Source organism: Haliotis rufescens, unplaced genomic scaffold (genome assembly GCF_023055435.1).
Source record: "Haliotis rufescens isolate VD_foot unplaced genomic scaffold, xgHalRufe1.0.p SCAF_30, whole genome shotgun sequence".
NCBI classification, from domain to species: Eukaryota; Metazoa; Mollusca; class Gastropoda; order Lepetellida; family Haliotidae; genus Haliotis; species Haliotis rufescens.
In genome coordinates, this window is record NW_025964002.1 from 3,000,347 (window position 1) to 3,024,748 (window position 24,402).

The 24,402-nt window shown below is 40.5% G+C and overlaps 2 protein-coding genes across 2 annotated transcripts in view; both read left to right on the forward strand.

The window, feature by feature from the left end:
* Window positions 1–256: 256 nt before the first annotated feature.
* The window catches only part of LOC124147288 (mucin-5AC-like), a 56,507-nt gene continuing 32,361 nt past the window's right edge, over window positions 257–24,402 (forward strand). The window contains exon 1 of the mRNA XM_046517965.2: window positions 257–427. The gene's annotated coding sequence lies outside the window, so the exon portion shown is untranslated. The remainder of the gene's footprint in view (window positions 428–24,402) is intronic.
* LOC124147301 (uncharacterized protein K02A2.6-like) lies at window positions 21,577–22,539 on the forward strand. The gene has a single exon (XM_046517980.2). The coding sequence runs from the start codon at window positions 21,577–21,579 to the stop codon at window positions 22,537–22,539; it is 963 nt and encodes a 320-aa protein (XP_046373936.2).

Genomic DNA, 24,402 nt, shown 5'->3' on the forward strand with positions numbered 1-24,402 from the left:
TTCATAGACAAATTCAAATGTTTGTGCTGACACGGTATGGTACGATAGGTATCGATTGCAAGTATGGCTTTTAATACATACAACTGTCCGCCCGTGCCAATCCTCAGACGTGTACCATAAACAAACTCTGTTATGCAGTGAAAACATAAAAACACATGAAGCTTTTAAGCACAAAGAATACAAGCTCGGCACAATAGTGTCTTCAAGCATGCAGACGACGGGGAATGTTTGTGAACTAATTAGCTTTCCATTATTATCTGGAGACTTGGGGCGTGGAGATACACGTTTTTAACGATGCTGTAACGTCATGAGAAAGGGATACAATGTCTCGGGATCTGATGTCAATATTCAGTCAACCTCTGGTTATCTGTAGGTTAGTTGAGTGTTGGTCTTGGCGGTAGTTGGAGCTTGGCAAGCAGTCGCTGAGGTAAGTAAAGGCATAGCGTTTGGATTTGCTTAGTTTGTGCTTATGATTCTTTGTTTAGCATCTCATTGTTAAATTAATTTATAATCCAAAAACAGGCTTTTACAGACGATAGCTCTAAAATAAAATTGCGCCACAATGATTTGAGGATCATTATGACGTCATCGCTTACTACTATGTCACAACCAAATGATATCACATATATATCTGCCACTAAAATTGGTCACTTTATTTATTGCAATCAAGACAATGGATATTACTGTTTACCAACCCAAGAAGTTGAAAGAATGAAACAAATAACTCATCTTCATGTCTTGTGATATGAAATATATCAACGTCAGTCGATAAAAGTTTATGAATTCAAACTGATATGTCTAATTACATTATTCGTGTAATGAAGCTCTCGCAATTGTCAGTCAAGCAACATGACTGACCAATCAGAAGACCGAAGTGATACTACGTCTTTTTGCTGGACGTCTTTAAACCTTTCCGACCTTTATGAAAGTAACAGATGTTTAAACATATATTCGACAATACCACACATAAACATCAATATCTCCGGAAACGTAATATTATTCATTATTAGAAGTATACAGATTTGTTTAAAACAAATACCCACACATGTTGATGACTCATTCGCCCCTATTGTTTGGGGCGAGGATAACTCCGCCGAGAGAGAGAGAGAGAGAGAGAGAGAGAGAGAGAGAGAGAGAGAGAGAGAGAGAGAGAGAGAGAGAGAGAGAGAGAGAGAGAGAGATTCATAAACACATCGTTTTTATTAATAGCAACAAAATCAGTAAATGCACCTACTTGTGACTTGATTTTCCGATTCAGGGACCACATGGTTTTCTCTGGGTTGTTAACTGCCGCCGTCGCATGTCAGGAGTACTGCTGTGCGGCGCCAGGCAATAAATACTTACTTTTTATGCAAATTGTCTGAGATGGGCGCTACCACTAGGGTCGGACATGCTTACCTTTTTCGCGAACACCTGTTGTCCTCACTGATTGTCAGTGGTCCATTCATATAATGTTCACAGTTATTTTGAACTTTACGCGTTATGTTATCTGTTTCGGTGGATAATCTAGACAGGTTATTATTTTGCATTGACAAAACATGGGTTTTTTTTGTTTTTTTGTTGTTGTTTTTTTTTTTTTGGGGGGGGGGTTTCAAATCATTTTTATTCCAGTTTCAGTGGTTACAAACACAGTGATATATACATATATAGCATTATTAACATTTTGACACCGCATATTTGGAGGATATGCCTTGATCATGAAGGATCGAGCAAGATGTTCTGGCATGAAAGTAGTTAACACCATATTTATGAGCAATCGTAGAAAGATAAGCTAATCATAAAGGAATAAACAGTACCGAATTATAGTATTGTAATCCTTATCTTGGAAAAACATTACAGTCTTTCTTTGGCAATAGAGTCAAAGTGATTGGAAACAATCAATAATAACACACAGTCAGCAATCTATGTAAGATTCAAGGCATCATGTAAACCACAATACAATATCCACTTTTTGTTATAAGTGCTAAGCTTATTATTAGTTTTTGCTGACAGATATTCCAAATAAATAGCATCTTAAATACTTGTTTAAAAACGTCCAATGAGGGTTTCCTTTTCTTTAAACTAGAAATAAAAATGTGTCTCTTAACTAACATAATAATATGATTATTTGCAGGTTTTGCACTTATTTCACCAAAACATACATTAAATCTTGTAAAAAGTATATGATTATTTCCCACAGAATTCAGGAAAGCCTCCAAGTTTTGCCAGAATTCGAACACATATTCACAGTCATAAAATACATGCATCAAGTTTTCTTTCTCTATCTTGCAAAATTCACATAAATCATCATCGACAAGTTTCACTTTATAAAGTTCTTTTTTTTGTATATATCATTCTATGCAGAAATCTAAATTGAAAATCTATCGATTTTACATCTCTAATGTCTTTTCTAAAAGAGACAAAAAAATTAACCCATTCTAAGCATTCACCAAGTTCAATTTCCCATTTCTTACATATTTTAGGTTGTGAGTCAGAAGAAATAAGTTTATCATAAAAGAGTCTTGAACCTTTTTTACAAATCAATAAGTCCTGATAACAAGGAAGAATATACATGTCAAAGTATAAATCTACATCAAAATGTTTTTTAATTGCTGTTTTCCAATTGAAATAAGCTGAACATAATGCAAAAAGGTCCCTTTAATATTGTATCTTTCTTTTAGAATTTGAAATGGAATAATCTATTTCCCTGACAAATATGTTTTAGGGACCAAATATCCTTATTATACCAATCTTTTATGAAAAACTTTGGGGAATTTAAGTAGTGGTTTAACCATAATGGTTGATTCATAATGTTTTCAATAAGAGAAAGGTCTAATTCATATTTTCCAAAATATTCACACCAAGCTTTAATAACATCGTTCCAATAAGGGTTAGAAACTTTTGTGTAAATAAAAGCATTTGAACCTAATCTTAGTAAATCTTTTACTGGAATGTCATATTGTTGACATTTCTGATGTTTAATACATTTACTTAAAAAGGAGATTTTTAGAGATTTCACAAAAGTTTTAATATCAGGCATTCTTAGTCCCCCATTTTTATATTCTCTCTTAATATTTTCTCTTTTATTTTATCTGTTTTTCCGTTCAAAAGAAAATAAAAAAATATTTTATCTAATTTCTTAATAAAAGCATCGGGCGGATTTGGAATGCCGTGAATATGTGAACTAGCTGTGGTAAAGCAAGTGTTTTAATAACTGTAATTTTCCCAATTAGTGTTAAATGCCCTTTTCTCCAGTTTGCTAACAGTTTAGTGATATTTTCTAATCTTTTACGAGTATTGATTACCCACAAATCCTTCAATTCCGGGTTAAGAATAATACCTAGAACTTCAAAGTCTCCAGTGTGCCACTCCAAGTTGAGCTGATCACATATTTTTAATCTACTCCCAGCGAGGGCGCCTATTCATAAAGCTTTTGACATATTCATAACATATTTATGATTATTTTAACTATATTTCTATGTAATTCATAGGTTATTGTTGATGGTGATAAGATGGAGATGCATTCTTTAGGGATGCCCCAAGGGAATAAATGTGGGTTCGAATCCCAGATTCGCGCTGATAATGGTTCTGGGATGGTCAGCACCCGTGCTCTTGAGTTCAGCAAAGTGGTGAACGTCTAAGACCTGCATCTCTTCAGGCATTCTCCATGCTGATACATCGTTACGTCCGGTTTAACTAATAATGATATACAATAACACGTCCCGTTTTACATGTGGAGCCTATTTGTCGAGCAACTCTGCTCGTTGTGACCCCCTCGGGCATCTAAACTAGTGTCCAAAAGTGAATTGTCTAGTATGAAAACATGCCAATTCGTATTGCACATCCCAAACACAGCATAGTCGATAAAAAATACCGGGAACACGTGATCACTTCCGGGAAAAAACGTAAATTTCGTGAAAGTGACATTTCCCTCTCTTACATGTTCTGCACGTGCATAAAAACTGTATAAAACGGCTGATCAGACACGTTGATATCACAGCAACAAAAAGAACACAAGATATGCCACGTTTGACAGCCATCGAGAGAGAGAGAGCCGTTGGAATGGTCCAACAAGGAGAGTCACACGTCGACGTCGCCAGAAGGTTGGGCTGCGCACGCATCACTATCACCAGGTTGATGCAGCGGTTACGTCAGACAGGTCAGACGTCAGACAGGCCCAGGAGTGGAAGACCACGAGTAACCACGCCCCGTGAAGATCGTTACATCCGGGTATTACACCTGAGGAACCGCACCGTAACAGCGACGTCCACGGCGGCTACAGCACTGGGACACAGGATCAGTCGACAGACCGTCTACAGGAGACTACGGCAGTATGGTATCCGGCCACGTCATCCCTACCGCGGACCGCTCCTGACGCCTCGACACTGGAACAACAGACTGATCTGGGCCAGGCGAGTTCGACGTTGGCAACGGCGGGACTGGGCACGTGTTATGTTCTCTGATGAGAGCAGATTCCTCATCTTCAGAAACGATGGACGGCAGCTTGTATACCGACGATTTGGTGAACGTTTGGCGCCTTACTGTATGCAACAGGTCCGGCCGTTTGGAGGTGGAGGGTTAATGGTTTGGGGTGGCATATGTGGTGACGTCAAAACGATGCTTGTCGTAATTCGTGGAAACCTGAATGCACAGCGTTATCTTGATGACATCCTACGGCCTGTTGTGGTGCCCCTTATTCAACAACAGCCTCGTGGACTCCTTTTCCAACATGACAATGCAAGGCCACACGCAGCAAGATTGACACAGAACTTCCTTGCCAACGCCAACGTACAGGTTTTGCCATGGCCCGCATGTTCACCGGACATGAATCCCATCGAGCACTTATGGGAACACCTCGATCGGCAAATCCGACGTCGTCGTGTGCCTCCAGTCAACGTCCAGGACTTGGAACGATGTCTCCTCGAGGAATGACAACGCATCACTCCCAACGTCATCAGTCCGTAGGCGTGTTCTGGCATGTATTGATGCTCACGGTGGACATACCCGCTACTGACTTGACTTTGAGACGTGTGGTGTGACATTTCCCGTTGTTTCTGTGATCAGTGCTCTAACGAAATGTTCATTTTTCGACCCCACCCATCTTTAAAGGCTTGTCATATTGGTTGTACAGATTTTATTGAAATGAAATTTTTGTACAGATGTTGTGAAAGGATTTCTCAAAAGCATAACACCGATCCTAAACTTCTGCATTGTTTAGTTTTTCTTTTATGTCGTTGCAAACAGGTGGTATCGTTTCTTTTGGACACTAGTTTATATCCACACATGGCAACATGCTTGTCTCAGGGCTTCATAGTAAGAAAATAACTAAATTTGGGTCAATAACTGATTTTGATGCCCAAAACACATTTCTTGGTTTTGTAGAAATATGAAAGTAAAGTATTGAAGGATGAAATGCAAATATAAATACAAATATTATTAAACAATAATGTTTAAAGCGGTGTCATAATCACACACTCATTCACGTGGAGCAGGACACTCACACCCTCATTCACGGCGGCTGCTACCGGAAGGACAGGATATACTCCCATCCTCATTCACGACGGCTGCTACCAGTGGAACAGGACATACTCACACCCTCATTCACGGCGGCTGCTACCGGTGGAGCAGGACATACTCACACCCTCATTCACGGCGGCTGCTACCGGTGGAGCAGGACATATACACACGCTCATTCACGACGGCTGCTACCGGTGTAGAACGACATACTCACACCCTCATTCACGGCGGCTGCTACCGGTGTAGCAGGACATACACACACCCTCAATCACGGCGGCTACTACCGGTGGAGCAGGACATACTCAAACCCTCATTCACGTCGGCTTCTACCGGTGGAGCAGGACATACTCACACCCTCATTCACGACGGCGGCTACCGGTGAAGCAGGACATATGCACACCTTCATTCACCAAGGCTGCTACCGGTGAAGCAGGACATATGCACACCTTCATTCACGGCGGCTGCTACCGGTGTAGAAGGACATATACACACCCTCATTCATGACGGCTGCTACCGGTGAAGCAGGACATACTCACACCCTCATTCATGACGGCTGCTACCGGTGTAGAAGGACATATACACACCCTCATTCATGACGGCTGCTACCGGTGAAGCAGGACATACTCACACCCTCATTCACGACGGCTGCTACCGGTGAAGCAGGACATATACACACCTTCATTCACCACGGCTGCTACCGGTGAAGCAGGACATATGCACACCTTCTTACGACGGCTGCTACCGGTGAAGCAGGACATATGCACACCTTCATTCACGACGGCTGCTACCGGTGAAGCAGGACATATGCACACCTTCATTCACCAAGGCTGCTACCGGTGAAGCAGGACATATGCACACCTTCATTCACCAAGGCTGCTACCGGTGGAGCAGGACACAGTGACCCTCATTCACCACGGCTGCTACCGGTGGAGCAGGACATAGTGACCCTCATTGACGATGTCAACACTCTGGGTGAGTACAATCACCAGAAATACAGATATATCCTGTTATTCCCTGTCGGTATTTTCACGGAAATTCTCTAGAGAGCAGGAGACAGAACGACATACCCTAAAAGGGCCGTGGTGTTATAACTTAAAGGGGCACTGATCTCTAACAGTTGTTACTTTTGTCATTGGTATGTTTCACGTGGATGACACTTCGACTATATCTTGACCTATGCTTTTAATGATAGTATAAGGACATATCGAGGAATATATCCGTCAAAATCCACATATAGGAATATCCCATACATCTGTAGCTGTCGAAAAACCTTGTCATGTGTGACTGTCCAATCTAATATTTTCAAATATATAGATTGTTTCGGGATATTATGACCCGTGTTCGTTTCTCAACTGATCACCAAAGTTTCACTGGTCAGCTGAGATAGCCCACGTGACAACTATGTTCAAGATGTCCACGGTCCTTTAAATCCTCCTTGAATGAGATAGCAATGAGCAATCAATGAACATATTATCGGCTAATCCTTTGAACGAGGTATGTTGCGTAGCATAAGCACTTTACGCCCAAGGAGTGTTCCGTCTGCTTCAGTAAACCTACACATTTTAACACTCACCTCTGACAAATCCTCTGTGCAAGATAACAGTGATGAATCAATCAACATATTGACATATCAAATTTATACTTTCAAATGTTTCATACAAAGATAATGCCAATTTTACTTTTATTTTATGGATCAGAATTATGGGGTTATAGAAAATATGAGTGTATAGAAAAAGTTCATCTTCATGCGTGTAAACGTGTAATTGCGGTTCGATCCTCCACCCCAAATGGTATTGTACTTGGGGAATGTGGCAGATATCCATTGTATATATCTTCGCTTAAGCGCTGTATAAATTATTGGTTAAAACTAACGACTCTTCCATCCACGCGATACCCAGTAAAAGCCTCTAACATGCTGTTCTATCTGGATCAAAATGCCAGTCACTCACGCAATAAAAATAATTGGCCAACAAATATCAAAATCACCCTTTTCAGTTTAGGCCTTGGATACGCATGGATGGATCAGGGTGTTGGAAATGTCAAGATGTTTACGTCATTATTACTCCAAAGAGCTAAAGATTGTTTTCAGCAAATGTACATATACGTATTCTCTCTTCAAACAACTATTTTTACTCGAAGAAAATCTAATATCTGTTACAATAAAAAAAACTTCGAGTATCGCTAGCGCAGTTCAGAGCAGGATATAATGATTTAAAGATCTATAAAGATATATTTAAAAAGTCTAACAATATTTGTACATCTTGTAACATTAATGTTGTAGAAAATGAGTATCATTTTATGCTTGCGTGTAAACTCTATCGTCAATTAAGAAACAAGTACATTCCAAAGAAGTTTATAACTTACCCAAATATTAATTTGTTTGTCATGTCAACCTCAAATAGTACTTTATTACAAAATATTGCAGTGTACATACATCATGCATTGTTAGTTAGAAGAAACACCCATACCTTGTAAATACGTTGAACTATGGGCCTATGGCCTTTCAGTTTGCAATGAATAAAACAATTTGAATTTGAAATATCAACATTTATTACCCCAGACACGTGAAATGCCAATATGCGAACCTTTGTCAGGTAATCTGAATATCACCATCCCTTATTAATTAACAATAATGATAGTTAAATGTAATAAATTTATTAACTTAGCATCAAGTCATTGACGACAAAAACACAGGTCTATAGTTATACATGGATGACAACAAGGTAGCAGTAATTGTTGTATAAAATGTAGTTTAGCTGCCTGCATAATAGGGGTCGTTACTGTTTTGAGTAAATGAACTGAAGTCATTGTTTGCAAAAGTATTATGTACATGTATTTCCTGTATACTAAAGTACATCATTGTACATACGCATTTACTTTTAATGGTTTGCTTTTATTATGCCCCGCCCAAATGAGGTAAGGTGAAATTGGGTTGAATGTCGCGTTCAAGATTATTGCACTTTTATAGGACGAGCAGGCACACAGGCTATAGTGCTAGCTCCAGCTCACTGAGATACCATGCCACAGTTTAACATGAATACCCCACTCAGACACAGTGTGCCGACTCCGAGCCGACCGGTCTTTGCTTTAGCCCCTATGCCAAGCTCCAGACAGGGTAACAACAAGTACCACCTTTCAACGTCTTTTGTTGTGATGCGACCGGGGATCGAACTCCCGACCTTCCGCTCTCCGGGCAGACGCTCTACCACTAGACCACGGAGGTGGTGCAGCTCAAATGAGGTCTGTCACATTATGTCTCTGGAGCATACCTCATTAAACATTCAATATTTCTTCAAGCAGCTTTGTATACACATCAGGCATACACTGAACGTGTGCCTTGTGCAATTCAATTGTTTTGCGTTTCAATGGCAACAAGTTAGACTTCAAACGAATGTCGATACTCATAAAATGTTATTCATTTTTAGGTTTCAGGCAAGTACCGAACTACTAGGTTTTGCAATGAAGGTGCTTATAATTTTGGAATAGGGTTGAAATTAAATGAGGGTTTCATTTTGCGGATTAGCCCTCTGTCATAATGTCAGTTGTACTCACACACGTCTCTTTTGTATATTGAGGTATATGACATATACATTGTTTGATTTATGTACATAACATAACAGGTGGGGGATTTTGGTGACTTTATCTTTTTGTTCAGTTTACATTCCAGCGTTCTTTACGGTTAAACAAAAGCAAAACAATCCCTGTGTGCTGTTCACATTAAAACAAACACGTGTGTGAGTATCATCATCCCAAGAAACACGCAAACATCCCAAACATCGCAAACATTGGGCGTTGGCATTAACATGCACGTGCAACCTGTGAATCACGACCCGTAGCAGGAGAGCTGAATGCACTAAACGTTAAAAAAATGCGTCTTTCAACACATATACATGAAGACATCTCGACTTAAGGTCCAGCAGCATGAGAGCTGAAAGCACCCACTACACGGCTTATCTAACCTCGCTATCAGCCTGCTACTCAGCCATGTCGGCAAAGGGTCAAGTAGTCAACACAACACAAAGTCATTTTGTCAGTTACTGATAAAGCTTTCATATTCAAGCAGAAAAAAAGTCACTCACTACATGTCAAGTACTTTAAGATTACAACTTATATTTACTTATTTACCTAGTTACTTATGGGAACCTCATGTGTCTGAATATAAAAAAGTTTGTTGTGTTTACCTTGAACGAGTCAATATTTTAGCATAAATGTGTCAACACCTTCTTTGGGGGTAAGGTTTTTTATCATTCTGGTATCCACATCATTGTTTTAGTAAAATTCATAACTGTAATAATCCCCTTCCAGTGCTCTGGTTTTGCCATAGAATGCTTGCCATACTTGTTGTCTCCCCTGTTCTATGAGCGTGTGTTTTATCTTCACTAAGGCCACTGGCCGTATGAGTATTTGATCGAATTTCTTGTTTCATTGTATTGTTTTTTCTGATAACACTAAACGAAATTCTTGCTCAGACATCTTACCGTCGACGAGCGATGTTGAGATACGATCCTCAATGCTATTTAACTTTGCTGAGCCAGCACACAAATACTATCATGTCTTAATGCTTTCTTTTGCAAACGGCGAGAAAACATTTTTAAGAGCTATTTCTGTTAGTCCAGTGACTCCCACTGCTACTTCCATGCCAGGTACGATAGGTGAAGCAATTATAGTTGATAACAAAATCACCACCAGCTGCACCAAATCCCATGCTAGTTGCTATAAGAACAATGTCAGCTTCATCAAGAGGACTCACAGCTCTGTGATACTTTTAAAAAGTCAAATTCATGAATCACGCTCCCCGCAAAGGTCTAGAACCTTGAGATATAGTCTTCCAGTTATGTAAAACATCATTGAATTCAGTAACCAAATATAAGCTAATATCTTTGAATGCTGGCCATCCCATTAACATACAGCCTTATGTCTGCAATAGTGGAGCAACGAACACATTCTTTCATTTTAATGGAATATAAACCATGAATATAACACCACTTTTCTATTTTGTAGTTAAATGATGAACCTTACCCGTCGTCATTACATATGGAGGACCAATGAAGATATTTAGTAACCAATCGTTTTTTGTTTCAAGCATAATCCATTTATCATCAGTGAGGAAAGGATTGTACAATTAAACTAAGCGGCAAAAGAAAGTATAGGTTGGCGATTTGTAATTTTCCAAAAAACAGCGATAACTAGTGGAAAGTGGGTATTGGGAATATGACTGCCCAGGAACAGGTACCAAAAAACACCTCACCCGAACGAGCCACCTTTGACGGCGCTCGTGCGGTGACAAAAAAATGGTGTTACAGGTTTCTCGCCTATGGCATACACTGCACGTGCATGTTAGTTGTGTAAATGCGTTCGTCTGCAGGGTATAACCACACGTGATGAAAGCACACAAAAGAAATGCCACGACTGTCCCAGGAGCAGAGAGAGAGAGACATCGGTGTGGCCGAAATGGGGGCAACACAGGTCCAAATTGCCAGAAGGTTTGGTTGTACACCATTGACAGTAACCAGGCTGATTCATCGGTACAGGCAGACAGGGAGGACACAGGACAGGCCTAGAACCGAACGACCCCGAGTGACAACACCACTGGAAGACGGTCAGAAACGGCTCATTCACCTCCGAAACAGATTCGTAACGGTGACGGCGACGGCAGCAACAACGTTGGGACAACCCCATTAGCCAACGTACAGTACTGCTGGAATCCGAGCGTATCGTCCTTTCCGAGGAATGGTACTGACTGCTCAACATCGACGCCTGAGACTGCGATGGGCGAGGCAGGTTCGACGCTGGCAAGTGAAAAATTAGCGTCGAGTGCTGTTTACTGATAAAAGTCGGTTTAACTTGTTTCGAAATAACGGCAGAGAACGAGTTTATCGACGCAGAGGGGAACTTTTGGCTCCGGCGTGTATTCGAGAGGTCCATCTGTTCGGCGGGGGAGGTGTCATGGTGTGGGGCGTTGTTTGTGGAGATCATACATGATTTGGTGATTATACAGGGAAACCTGAACGCTGTGCAGTACAGAGACCAAGTGTTGCAGTCAGTTGTGCTTCCGTTCTTACAAAACCAACAGCAGGGGACATTGTTTCAACACGACAATATCAGGCCCCATACTGTAAGACTGACTCGGAACTTTCTAAACCAGCAGAACGTTGACGTTTTGCCCTGGCCTGCCCACTCATCCGAAATGAATCCTATTGCACACCTGTGGGACCATCTTGACAGACAGATTAGAGCACGCCATCAGCCCTCCCGTCAACAGACACGAATTGCAGCAGGCCCTGAAAGACGAGTGGCAACGAATTCCAGTTAACGTCATCAGAGGACTGACGTCATCGATGAGGCGGCGTATCACAGCATGCATTGAGGCAGCTGGAGGTCATACACGCTATTGAAGACAACTTTGTCGACAATGAACTTGTAGTGCGTCTGACAATTTCTTGGTGACATTTCAGACAACTTTTGAAACTGAAATTTCTTACCCCACCATTGTTTACCTTGAGCTTACATTACCTGTGATTGCACAATTTCATTAAAACTGTGGTTGATCAATGATTTATCATCCAAAACTGGCTCCCACAGGAGATATCGCTTGGATTAAATCAAGCGATATCTACACTGTAGATATCGCTGCAATGAAATGACATCACAATGCTTTGCAGACCATTGTGACGTCACTGGTTACCATGACGTCACAATCAAATGACATCACTAATGGCTATGCTACTGAAGCTGTTAGCAGTACTTTTTACACTGAAGACCCTTCTAATTACTGTCTACAAATTGAAAAAGTTGGAAGAATGATGTCGGATTATAAATAAAATCTCACCCTCGTGTCTTTTGATATCAAATATATCAACACTCGTTGATAAAAGTGGCAAAAATCCTCGGCAAGCCTCGGAATTTTTCCACTTTTATCAACTCGTGTTGATATATTTGATATCAAAGACACTCGGGTGAGATTCTCTATTTGTCATCCCTCCCTAGATTATATTATAATTCACAACAAAACCTCGTCTTGTTATTTTTTTATCGATCATGGAACTCGACTTATACTTTCTTTTGCCGCCCAGTTTATTTTTGCTGGGTTCTCTAATCTCAGCATCATTTAAATCTCCTAGAGAGACACTAGGTGCTGTAAATATAACTTCTTTCAGCGTGTATACATTATCTTGTATGTGTAAAGCATACGACTTGTATTCATTATCGGATTTATCAAATCCTTCAGTGTCTGAAAGACCAGAAAGTGCAAAAGTTAGTTTCACTTTGAAGTGACACATTCAAATATCCTATATGCACTGGTTGATGTTTTGTTCTTAATGCAGTAATTATATGACCTCTGTCATAATATCCTGTCTTAACTTCTTATACTGTAATGATGAGAAAGATTCTGTTGTACCATCATATTTTTCATCATTGACGGGCATATTTCTCAGCAGAGTTGAAGGACTTTCTCACGGAATATTGTCTGTTGTACTATTCTGATCAGGATGGATGGATAGCTCTTGATAGGGAGTTATATTGGGTAACATGACTCCACTTACTATTGTGTTGGGTATTTCATGATTTCTTGTAAATCTAAGTGTATTTGCCAGGTCCGCAACAAGTTCAATAGATATTTACCACTGGTTAAAGCCAGTGTTCCATTTGACTTATTTAGTGTGATATGTGACTTCATAAGGCTTAACAATTTCATCATTACGCTATAGTATGCTTTAGATATAACACGAGCATCTTTATCTATTAATATCGTATTATTACTTTACACTGTAATTAAATTTGTCCGCTGTGGGTCATATGGTATATTACAGAGAGAAAATTCAAGTTGTCCCATTGAGTTATCAATAGCACGAAGCAGTTGCATAGACTCTCTATGTGTTGTTCCCGGGGGTGTAACATACATATTAAATACATAAAGACATAAAAAATATAACTTCAACATGACAAGTGCTTATGATAAAAATGCCAAGTACAAGCTAGACTTGAATGTTTTTTTTCCTGTGAATAGTACTGACGTAACAGAACTCACACACCCAGTGATTTCTGTTGATGTCTCTCGTGCTCAGCTCCAATCACAATTCCCTGATATCTCTGGAAAATACAGGTTCACAGAAACAAACCTTACAACACTACATGCTTAGTTCTCCAATCCAATGCAGCTCTTGCAAAACCAACGCAACTTTGCTTTATGGTGTGTTACAACAGACTGTGTTGTATCTGTTACTGCTCATCTCACAACAACTGACAAACTAAGTAAGTCGGTTTTCTTCTTTCATGTTTACTATCCGATGACGCGCATCCTTGCAGAAATAAGTACACCATAACCACAAGATCAAGCATGGAAGGCATACAATAATCTTTACAACCAGCGGGAATATGAACATATTTGCGGTGAATTTGCTATTTCTACAAAAACAGATGTGTGTCAGCAGGGAGTTTGCTACAATCACTGCCCATTAGTTTTGACTAAGCCAAGTATCAGTCTTAGCTAAATAAATTCAAGATCCATGATACAATACTTCTTCATATACCAGGAAGTGCAGATGCAGCTTTCCCTGCAAGCTTTGCTAGAGCTTCTCCTAATGACTTTAAATGCTTTTTAATTCGCCCTTTTATGTCATCCTCATCACTAGGCGGCGTAGGTGCGTAGTCACTACCACCACCACCACCACCAGTTAAAGCAAAAACCAAAGTTGATGTAATAAACCCCAAAACTTTTTAAAATACTCGTTGACCGCCTCCGTGGTCTAGTGGCAGAGCGTCCGCCCGGAGAGCGGGAGGTCCGGGGTTCGAGCCCCGGCCGCGTCATACCAAAAGATGTTAAAAGATGGTACTTGTTGTTACCCTGTCTGGCACTCGGCATTAAGGGGGTAAAACAAGGACTCGGAGTCAGTATACTGTGTCTGAGTTGGGTATTCATGTTAAACTGCGGCATGGTATCTCGGTGAGCTAGCACTATAAATCGGCATAAGTCCGGACTAGTACAAGCAGCCACAAAAACACACACGCACGTTCATGCACGTCGCAATATAAGTGCAATAATCTTGGACGCAGCTTTAAAATCCATTTCACTTCACCTCACTTTAAAATACTGGTAATGGTCATCCCCTGTTCTCTGAGCAATGTTTTAATTCTTTCAGCCAGTGGAGTATCATTATTGAGAACATGATCAATAGTTTCTTGAAATCAATTGATTTGTGACCGAATTTCTTCTCTATTAGTGGAAGCTACTTCAAAGCGGACTGATCTTTTGTCTTCTAAATTACACAATCTTTCTGCAATACAGAGTCTACTGAATTCTTCTTCTACCTGGGAAAGTTTTGTTTTCTCATAAGCTATATTCTTGTCGAGTTCATCTAGCTTGGCTATATTATTCATGAGCGATCCCCGCATCGTCTTGTCAAGGCCTCGTAATCACTGTACTTTATTGCAAACATGTTGACTTTGATGGAGAATCATTGATGGTATTCAATATTTTAAAACAACTTCATCTGCAGCTCTTTATCATGTTGTATGTCTTTCAAATGATCTTTACCTATGGCGGCCGCTGCTATTCCAAGATCTGTGTGCACTGTTTGCAGAACCTTAGTGGTCTTTTCAGAAACTTTTTCTTCTGGGCTGTCATCGTCTGCTACGAGAATGCATACGATCAATATCTGGAGAACCATTCAGTCGCAACATTCCTTGCAAAACGAATATATTTCTTAACATTTTTCTTTACTTATTCGCAGCAAAATCTCTGCAGTTGTACACAGCAAACATACCGTTTTAATCAGTTTCAACAAAATCAGTAATTACCCTTTTCGCGAACACCTGGTGTCATCACTGATTTTCAATGGTCCATTCATTGAAGTTCCACAGCTATTTGCTCTTTACGCCAAGTGGAATCTGTTTCGGCAGAAAATTTAGGCTGGTTATTCTCTTGCATTGACAATTTATATTTACTAGCTATTGTAAACTACGACCAATAGGAGTAACATATTTCTTATCTGCTTTTAAGGCATCATAATAATCATTCACAGCAGATTGAAAATTTAGTTTGAGATTAATTCTCACCATAGTCCTAAGAAGCTTGTTTCACCAGTCTCTCCTCCTGCTGCTTCAGCTGTAGATCAATATTCTCCATTTTATATCAGACATTAAAAACTTATGTTTAACATAATAATGTCTTCACAATACTGCAGCAAGTTAAATCCACAATGTAGACTGTGCGATCCATTAGGAGTCAAAGCAATCCATCAGTCTATTACTGATATTACAAGTACCATTAATCAGCATCAGTCAGTTCAGGGCCCACTTGAACAAAACGATCTTGGCGCTAAGACTAGTGTAAGCCTATGTTAAAGTATGGGAGTTAAGATCATCTTAGCGCTGAGAGGGCTTTTTGCAAGTGGGCGTTGGTTCCCGTTCCTAATCTTGGTGTTTATGATGTTATAGTTACATACCTGGAACGGACCAGCTCGACTATCTTTTACAATTAGTTTGGTTTCTATTGATGATAACAGGGAGTTTGTTCAGAACACCGTGCAATCGTACAGAAAACTAGTGGGAATGAGGTCATGAATATTGATGACAGTAATGTATACTACTTTTATATGGATCTCTGGAGAACAGCGAAAGAACGGGATAACTTCAGTAACAAGGTATTGATACGACAAGCGCCCAGAATCCAAACAGACTGCGTGTAGGTTCTGCTAGTGCTGATGATACCGATGCTATATTGCACTTTACTTTGAGTTTGTAGAGAGTCACATGCTCTTTTACTAAGCATCCCTTGGTGAGAGGTTAGAATATGAACTCACCTTTTAATGACTACAGAGTAATCAAAGCCATTGGTTACACAGGAGCCAGCTATTCCATTGACGATACGGTATCATCACTAAAGTATATATGATATGGTAACATATCCCGAGTCAGCAAGACAAAATCGTAACCATTATACCGGAAGTCTAGCTATTTTTTATGATCGTGTGCTTCGCCATCGCAAGATCTCCAAGGACAAAAGTGATGCAATGGGGAACGTCAATCTGAATGTGCCTGCTAGATTCTTAAAGGGTATTTTAATCTTGTTCGAGGATGCCTCAACGCCAGATTCCAGACTATCCGAGGTATTCTACAACCCTATGATTACTAAAGTAGAATGGCCTACATAGGGTATGCCTGATCAGCTATATAGTCAAGGTATGCCAGGATGCAAGCGGATGAGGTTAAAAGACTCCCTTCGTTTAGGCACAGTCCGGAAGTTTACACGTTCGCAAAAGATCTAGCTCTTGCAGATGTATCACTGGCTGAATTCCTAATCTCAAAGTATGCTATCTATTAATAATCCTTTACTGAAAGAACCTCACTGTGCTATATTCTGCGGGCAAATGGATTGGGGTAAAACAGATTTTATTCTTGATATTTTACAAGGTAATTATGACAATTTTGTCGCTCATATTATTATTCTATGCCCATTTATAAACGTCAAAAAACATATCTATCAAGAACATGGGTAATGAAGGATCTTGGGGTATACAAAGTTAGTCCAGGCGAACATTTGCAAGACTGCTTACGAGTGTGCCATGACAAATTCAAAAGAGAACCAAGCCTTTTCATTATAGATGGCTGCAGTTCGAATAAAGAACTTACCCGAAAGAAAGAAATGATTTCGTATTTTGCATTCTCGGGTCGACATATGGAACAAAGTGTTTGGGTTCTTACTGAAAAATGCAACTCAGTCCTGAAGAATCTCAACTGGCCAAACAGCTGCTCATACAATTGCTAAACAACTGCCGAGCAAACAATTGCTTAACAACTGCCGAGTAAAATGTAGCAAATTATAGCAAATACAGTCAAGTCCCGTTAATCCGACATGGTTGGATGCATATGATTATGTCGGATTAACGGGTATGTCGGATAAACGACATTAGGTGATTTGTGATCGAAAATCGGACATCTTCACGATAGATAAAAACCAGGTGTACCTTGTAGTAAGATCATTGAAAACGAAATATTCTTTTTGTTATGTTGTTTATTTATTCATTCCTTAATTTATGATTAATGACATTGCAAAAATACAACTTCCTCCACATGTCTACCATAAACTCTTTTAAATCTTTATTGAGGCCTTGAATGATGTAACGTTTAAGCAAGCGTCGTATGACGCTCTTTGTAATCTTCGTAGAAAGAGTATGCTCTGTTGTACCTCAAAAGCGGTGACACGTAGACAGGAAACGCTGGAGCTATTCTGTGATGTCATCGTCCTTCAATTCCCTCAAGACACTACTGACAAGTATTGAACAACAACTTTTTTTTCAAAAATAGATTATTTTCCTGAAAACAGAAGGTTGAGAAAAATAGAGAACTGTCAATATCGAAGTTAATGTAAACACGCGGATGAAGATCTTAAGGTCGTGTGTACAACATCGTGAAGTAAATGTCAACACGCGGATGTTATGGTCGATGCGTGTATAAACAATGAATTGTATTTATATGTCAGATGTGTTCGCACATGATGTGCATAAAAGTACATTTAAAACACAAAATATATTTGAGAAATCCAACAGCCGTGAGGATCAGACCGGCCGGTCGTATTGTAACCACCTTTAGCTGTCAGAATAAGAATCGCAACGGGAGTAAGAATGATATAATAATTTAGTTTGCTGGACTAATCGTGCTTGGACCAGACAATGCAGTGATTGACATTATGATTATCGATTAGGAAACGATGATATTCATTTAACCAGCTAACAGGGTAGGACCGCCCGATCCAATTAATCGTCTCTTACAACAAGGAGGAGTCCGACCTGAATGTGAAATAATACGTACATTCAAAGCATCGTCGCACTGTCAGGACTGGAGTTGAAAACTGCACCGAGGCTTTACTTTCAGAAATCCAATCACTTCCGTTTCTTCTATCGCAGAAGTACGGGTCATGGCTGTAGTACAATGTGCCCATCGAACAACTTCACTCGCGGAAATCGGCCCAGCAGTCACCTGCTTCCACATACACAGATTTTTCACAGGCTCTCTGACACGCTGGCTCATGTTCCAGCCGAATCGTCATATAACCACCAGTTCCTTGAGTACATCCGGTGTACCCGCTGGTGGTACTCGTGCAGGACCCTACAGATGTACAATGGACCTGTAGGACCTATATAGAAATAGCAACACCAGTCTACAACCTAAAGATTTTATAAAAAGGTTTGCATACATAAATCAACTCAAGTTATTTTTGCTAAATCCTGGAGGGGGCAAATCCCGGAGGAACACCCCAAATGACGAAGGTTACCGTAGATGCTCACAAGTTCAGTAAAATCCTGACGACCCAATAATCATAATTCATTCGAATCTGTTGCATTTTAGACCACTGGTCCACTAGTGCTCCCCAGGGTGAACTTATACTCACCTGTCTGGCCCCACCGATGTCCTGTTTGCCAGTGTGTGTCCAGTAGGTTGGGTGGGTCATTTAACGTTATAAGCTAATGGTCAATGCCCTAAGCGACATCGGTTTTCATTGTTGTAAGCGACCGGAAGTAAAGACACACATGCTGCAAGCCAATAACAGTGTCAGTCATGTTTTGATACATGGTGTCAGAAGACGGCGAATCCCGCTGAAATATGCACAGAAAACTGTCCGAACTTAACGAATCTGACCCTTAGAACAACAGGCGTCTTGTGTGTATCTGTTTTATCGACAATTGACTCTGAAAGCGTTGACAAGTGCTAATTTGCCAATGATCTGAACCGGACAAAAATTAAAATAAGTTTCCAGTTTGAACAACCGACCCTAGATTAGGACGCAACTGATATGTTCCAAGAATTTCAGCGCTTTCAACAGCATATCACGTTTAAGGCTGTCCACTGTCTAAGGCATGTGATAAAGATAAGACGGGTTGGCTGGGAATGTGGATCGGTAGACAAGGCAGGGAGATCTACAAAACTCTTAACTGGGAAGAGAGAAAATCACAACAAGTCAACACACTTCAGGAATATGAGACTGATGACTCAGATGATTGTTCAGAATCCGAAGACATAATCCACATTTACACCTTCGCAACAGAGAGTGTGAACAAAATTGGAGCTGAAGGTGACAGGTGGACCGAAACTTTGAAAATAGGAACAAAACAAATAGAATTCAGATTTGACATAGGAGCAAAGTGTAATTCATTGTGAAATCAGTGTATGACCGCATTAAAGTAGTTAGTGACCTGAAATAGTCACCAACGAGACTGTAATCCTACTCGAATCACAAGATTCGCCCCTTACGAACTGTCAAACTTCCTCTAACCTATGTCAAGAAAACAGTTGATACACACTTTCTAATTGTAGATCTGGACCAGGAAATCTGTGGAGATACGTCCGAGGAATTAGGACTAGTAATTCGAGTTAACATGACCACAGATTCTGTGCTTACCAGAACTCATCCAAACCACAGGCACTCTCCCTGGAGAGTATCGCATCAAATAAGATCCATTGGCTAAACGTGTCGTTCATCCACCATGCAGACAACCTGCAGAGCTCAAGGAAAGGATTGTTGAAGAACTCCAGCAAATGGAGGAGAATGTATACATAACCCGGGTAACTGAATGGGTTAGCTCAATGGTAGTCTCAGTCAGGAAGGAGAAAATCAGGATCTGTATTGACCCTAAGGACTTGAATAGAGAACACCGACCACTTAAGACAGTTGAGGAAGTGGTAGCAAACATTCCCCAGGCCAAAGTGTTCTCGACCTTAGATGCAAAGTCAGGCTTTGTACAGATCAAACTCGATGAGGAGTCCTCATACCTAACCACCTTTAACACTCCCATCGGTAGATACCGTTGGCTTCGACTCCATTCTGAATCCATATCCATATCCCGAGATATACCAGAGAATCATTGATCAGAAACTCGAGGGCATCTGTGATGCAGCACCCATCATGGATGACGTTCTGATTGCAGGTGTCGACACGGCTCATCATGATGAAATTCTGAACCAAGTGATTGGAAAAGTTTGAAAAACTTGAAGCTGAACTATGACCAAAGCTCCATCAGGCAGACAGAGGTTAAATATTTGGGACACATACTCACTAAAGATGACCTCCAGTCAGACCCTGACAAGGTTCCAGCCATCATAGAAGTGCCAGCTCCAGTTGACAAAGATGGCATCCGCCGGCTACTAGGACTCGTACAGAACCTAGCCAAGTTCATCCCTGACCTGAGCAAAGTGGACGCACCACTTCGTTCACTTCTGAAGTCTGATGTACTATTCTCTTGGGACCCTGAACAAGAAGACATTTACAGAAACCCAAGAAGTTATGAAGTACACCACCTGTCCTTGCTTACTTCAATGTGAACAAACCTGTTGAAATCCAGTGCGATGCCTTCACTTCCCACTCTCTGACTGAAACTGAGAAGAGGTATGGTATGCCCAAATTGAGACGGAGATTATCCATCGGTTATCCATCGTCCATGCAGCTACCACGTTTTACTGCTATATAGTTGGGAAAGAAACCGGTGTACAATGATCACAAACCATTTAAGGACATTTGCAGGAAGCCACCACACGCAGCACCGATGAGACTTCAAAGAATGCTTCTCAAACTTCAGTGGTATGACCTGACTGTCAAGTATAGGAAAGGCAAGGACATGTTAGCAGCTGACGCCTTGTCAAGAGCCTACCTGACATTTAATCACCCTGATGTTGTCGACCTGAACGTAGTCAACATGGCCGACATGATCTCAGTAACCCCAAACCGCTACGCAGAGATCAAGCAGTGCACTAAGGAGGAACTGGCAACCCTGAGCGAAACTATCTTAAATGGTTGGCCTGACAACCGCCAAGAAGCGCCCATGGAAACACGTCCATACTTGGACTCCCGTGACCATTTGTCCTTATCTGACCGTATCGTTTTCAAAGGACTGCGGATTGTAGTGCCACCAAGTCTCCGCAGCCATATGCTCCAGCTCATTCATGAGTCACACCTTGGTATGGTTAAGAGCAAACAACGGGCGCGAGAAGTAATGTTATGGCCGGCATGAATGCTGACATTGAGAACATTATCAGAGACTGTCACAAGTGTGCTTAGTTCCAAACAAAAACCAGAGTGAACCGCTGATGCCAACACCACCTCCAGACTTGCCGTATCAGGAAGTTGGCTGTAATTTGTTCGACTTCCAGAACAGGAAATATCTCGTACTGGTAGACTACTTTTCGAGGTACATAGACACTGTCGAGCTCAACTCACTTACCACACCAGCAACCATCACTGCTGTGAAAGCCATCTTCAGCAGCCACAGCATCCCCACAAAGTTGCGGTCAGATAATGGCCCACAGTTTGACTCTCGTGAGTTCAAGGACTTCTGTAAGTCATATGGAATCCAACATGTCACCTCCAGTCCCCATTTTCAAAGTTCCAATGGGGAGGCTGAACGAGCTGTTCAGACAGAGAAGAAGCTATTGAAGAAGTTTGAAGACAAACACCTTGCTCCTTTAGACTACAGAACGACGCCATTTGAAGGTATCAACTTGTCTCCCACTCAGCTACTCATGAGCAGGCGTCCACGCAATACACTGCCAGCCGCTCAAGAACTTCTTGTGCCAAGACCCTTAGTCAACATGAAGGCAAGCCCCACCTCACTTGAGAAACAGAAGCAGACGTATTACTACAATCACAAGAAAAGTGACAACGAGCTTCGAAGCTCAAAACCAGGCGACATTGTAAGAATGTATCCACTAGGTAACAACAAGACCTGGACAACAGCCATCGTCAACAGACACCACGAAAGTCCTAGGTCTTACTATGTTACATGTGACAATGGTACCTACTGCCTTAACCGAAAGCATATGAGAAAGGTTACCGAGTCACACTATCAACGGACAGCACCTGAGACAGATAGGAAGGCACCCAAAGATCACCAGCAGAGTTACATTCCCCCCCAGGTGTATGTTCCACCTTCAACTCCACCACCAAGTGACCAGCCCAAAACTACCAGGAGTGGAAGGCGCATCATTCCACCCAAAAAGTTGGATTTGATAATACCATATCCAGTTGAACTCTCAGTTATCATTACTAGGTAGTGTTAGGTTCAGCACAGGTCAACAATTGCAAGTGACAGGAGAGTGGCTGTATGTAAACCTGTCAAGCCATTTATATTGCTCAATAGTTACAAATCATCTAGTTTGTGTTTTTAATCTAGTTACAGAATCTAATGACAATACCACGTGCTGATCCAGAAAGAGACACTGTCCAAGAACTGTTGTGTGCCAGTCTATCCAAGAGTGTGATATACCCTCCCATCTAGTTATATTTAATTGCATAATATACTCAATGAACTTTCCGTCCAAATCACATTTACATATTTAAGGAGGGAGATGGAACGTATTACGCTCATTGTCCTGTTTGCCAGTGTGTGTCCAGTAGGTTGGGTAGGTCATTTAACGCAATAAGCTAATGGTCAATGCCCTAAGCGACATGGGTTTTCATTGTTGTGAGCGATCGGAAGTAAAGACACACGTGTTGCAAGCCAATAACAGTGTCAGTCATGTTTTTTACAGGTCAGTTCCTCACAAAGGACCATCTGGGTATTTGACTTTTGAAGACCAAGCCAGAAAGAGAACAAACACCCGAGTAAATCATGTGAGCAAGTTGTAATGAAAGCGTCCGCAAAAACAAACATTGCTAAAAAATATTTTAGCAGACCAGAAAGCGACCATCCTTGAAAACAAACATTCGTGAAATGATATTTGTTCAAGGTATAAAGAGACCGATCTGTATCGAAGAAAACGGAAAAACAATTCATTGAACTATTCCGACTATATTGGTATGTGTTCATGAATTACTGTTAAATAGTGGTGACACCAGGTGATCGCGAGAAACCAGGAGCACATGGCGCAAGTCAAAATAGGGAAGTGAATGTTCATCATATTTGTTACAGATGCGTCAAATTTAGAAATGTCTTTCCACATATCTACCATAAAACTATTAGAAAGCTTTACTGGGGCCTTGAATGTTGTAACCTTGGTGAAACAGCTTCTAAAAGAGTCGTCTGACCAATCTTAGTAGAAAGAGAAAAACGTTTTACTAATATTTTATATATCCATAGTTACATACTTAACCAATTCTTTCCTTGGTCTTTTATTATGTTGCTTTGTTTCGATATCTAATTAATGTTTTGGAATCACCCGGTAATGAGTCATTTCATTCTTGTTCATATATACATTTTAGTCGTTTCACCAACTCCCTTATAAAACTAGCAATATGCAGTTTCTGCTGGTTTCCCGGAATTTAACCAAATCCTCAATAACTTTTTGAGCATTGATGTCTAATTAATTTGACCAAGAAGCATGTCTAACGACATCATTTCACATTTATGTGGTATAAGTACACGTAAATATGCCATGCGTAAAATTTTATGACAGAAAAACGATATCTTCGGCATTCGCCACGAACAACATAAAAGCTGCCATATTAACCCTCTCTTGATTTGAATTACAATCAATATCCAGACCCCATACCTCAGCGCAATACAATAATATTGGAAGTTCACTGGACTAAAAACATTGTATAAAACATCACATGGAATAGGTTTAAGTCTTGACAAACTTCTCAGATACTAAATAATACCCTTATGGATTGTGATATATCACTATGAAAGTGCGTATTCCAAGACACATCTTGAGATGTTTATTCTTAAATATTTATAAGAGGTTACACATTCAATAGGAATTTTCCTGAAATACAACTTTAATTTAATAATGCCTCCTTCATTTTGGAAACGACAATCTTACGGTTTTTTAGATTAACAGTAACATTATTTCCATGACAATGTTCCTGCAATGTATAAAGGCAAGGCAAGGCCTAGTTTGGCTCCTGCAGACTTACAGGAACTGATAGTACCATACAAGCCAGCACGTTCTCTCCGATCAAAAGAACAGCTGCTT

Excerpts from the sequence above, each read along its gene's own strand:
- LOC124147301 (XM_046517980.2), top strand. The coding sequence starts at position 21,577 with ATGCCAACACCACCTCCAGACTTGCCGTATCAGGAAGTTGGCTGTAAT.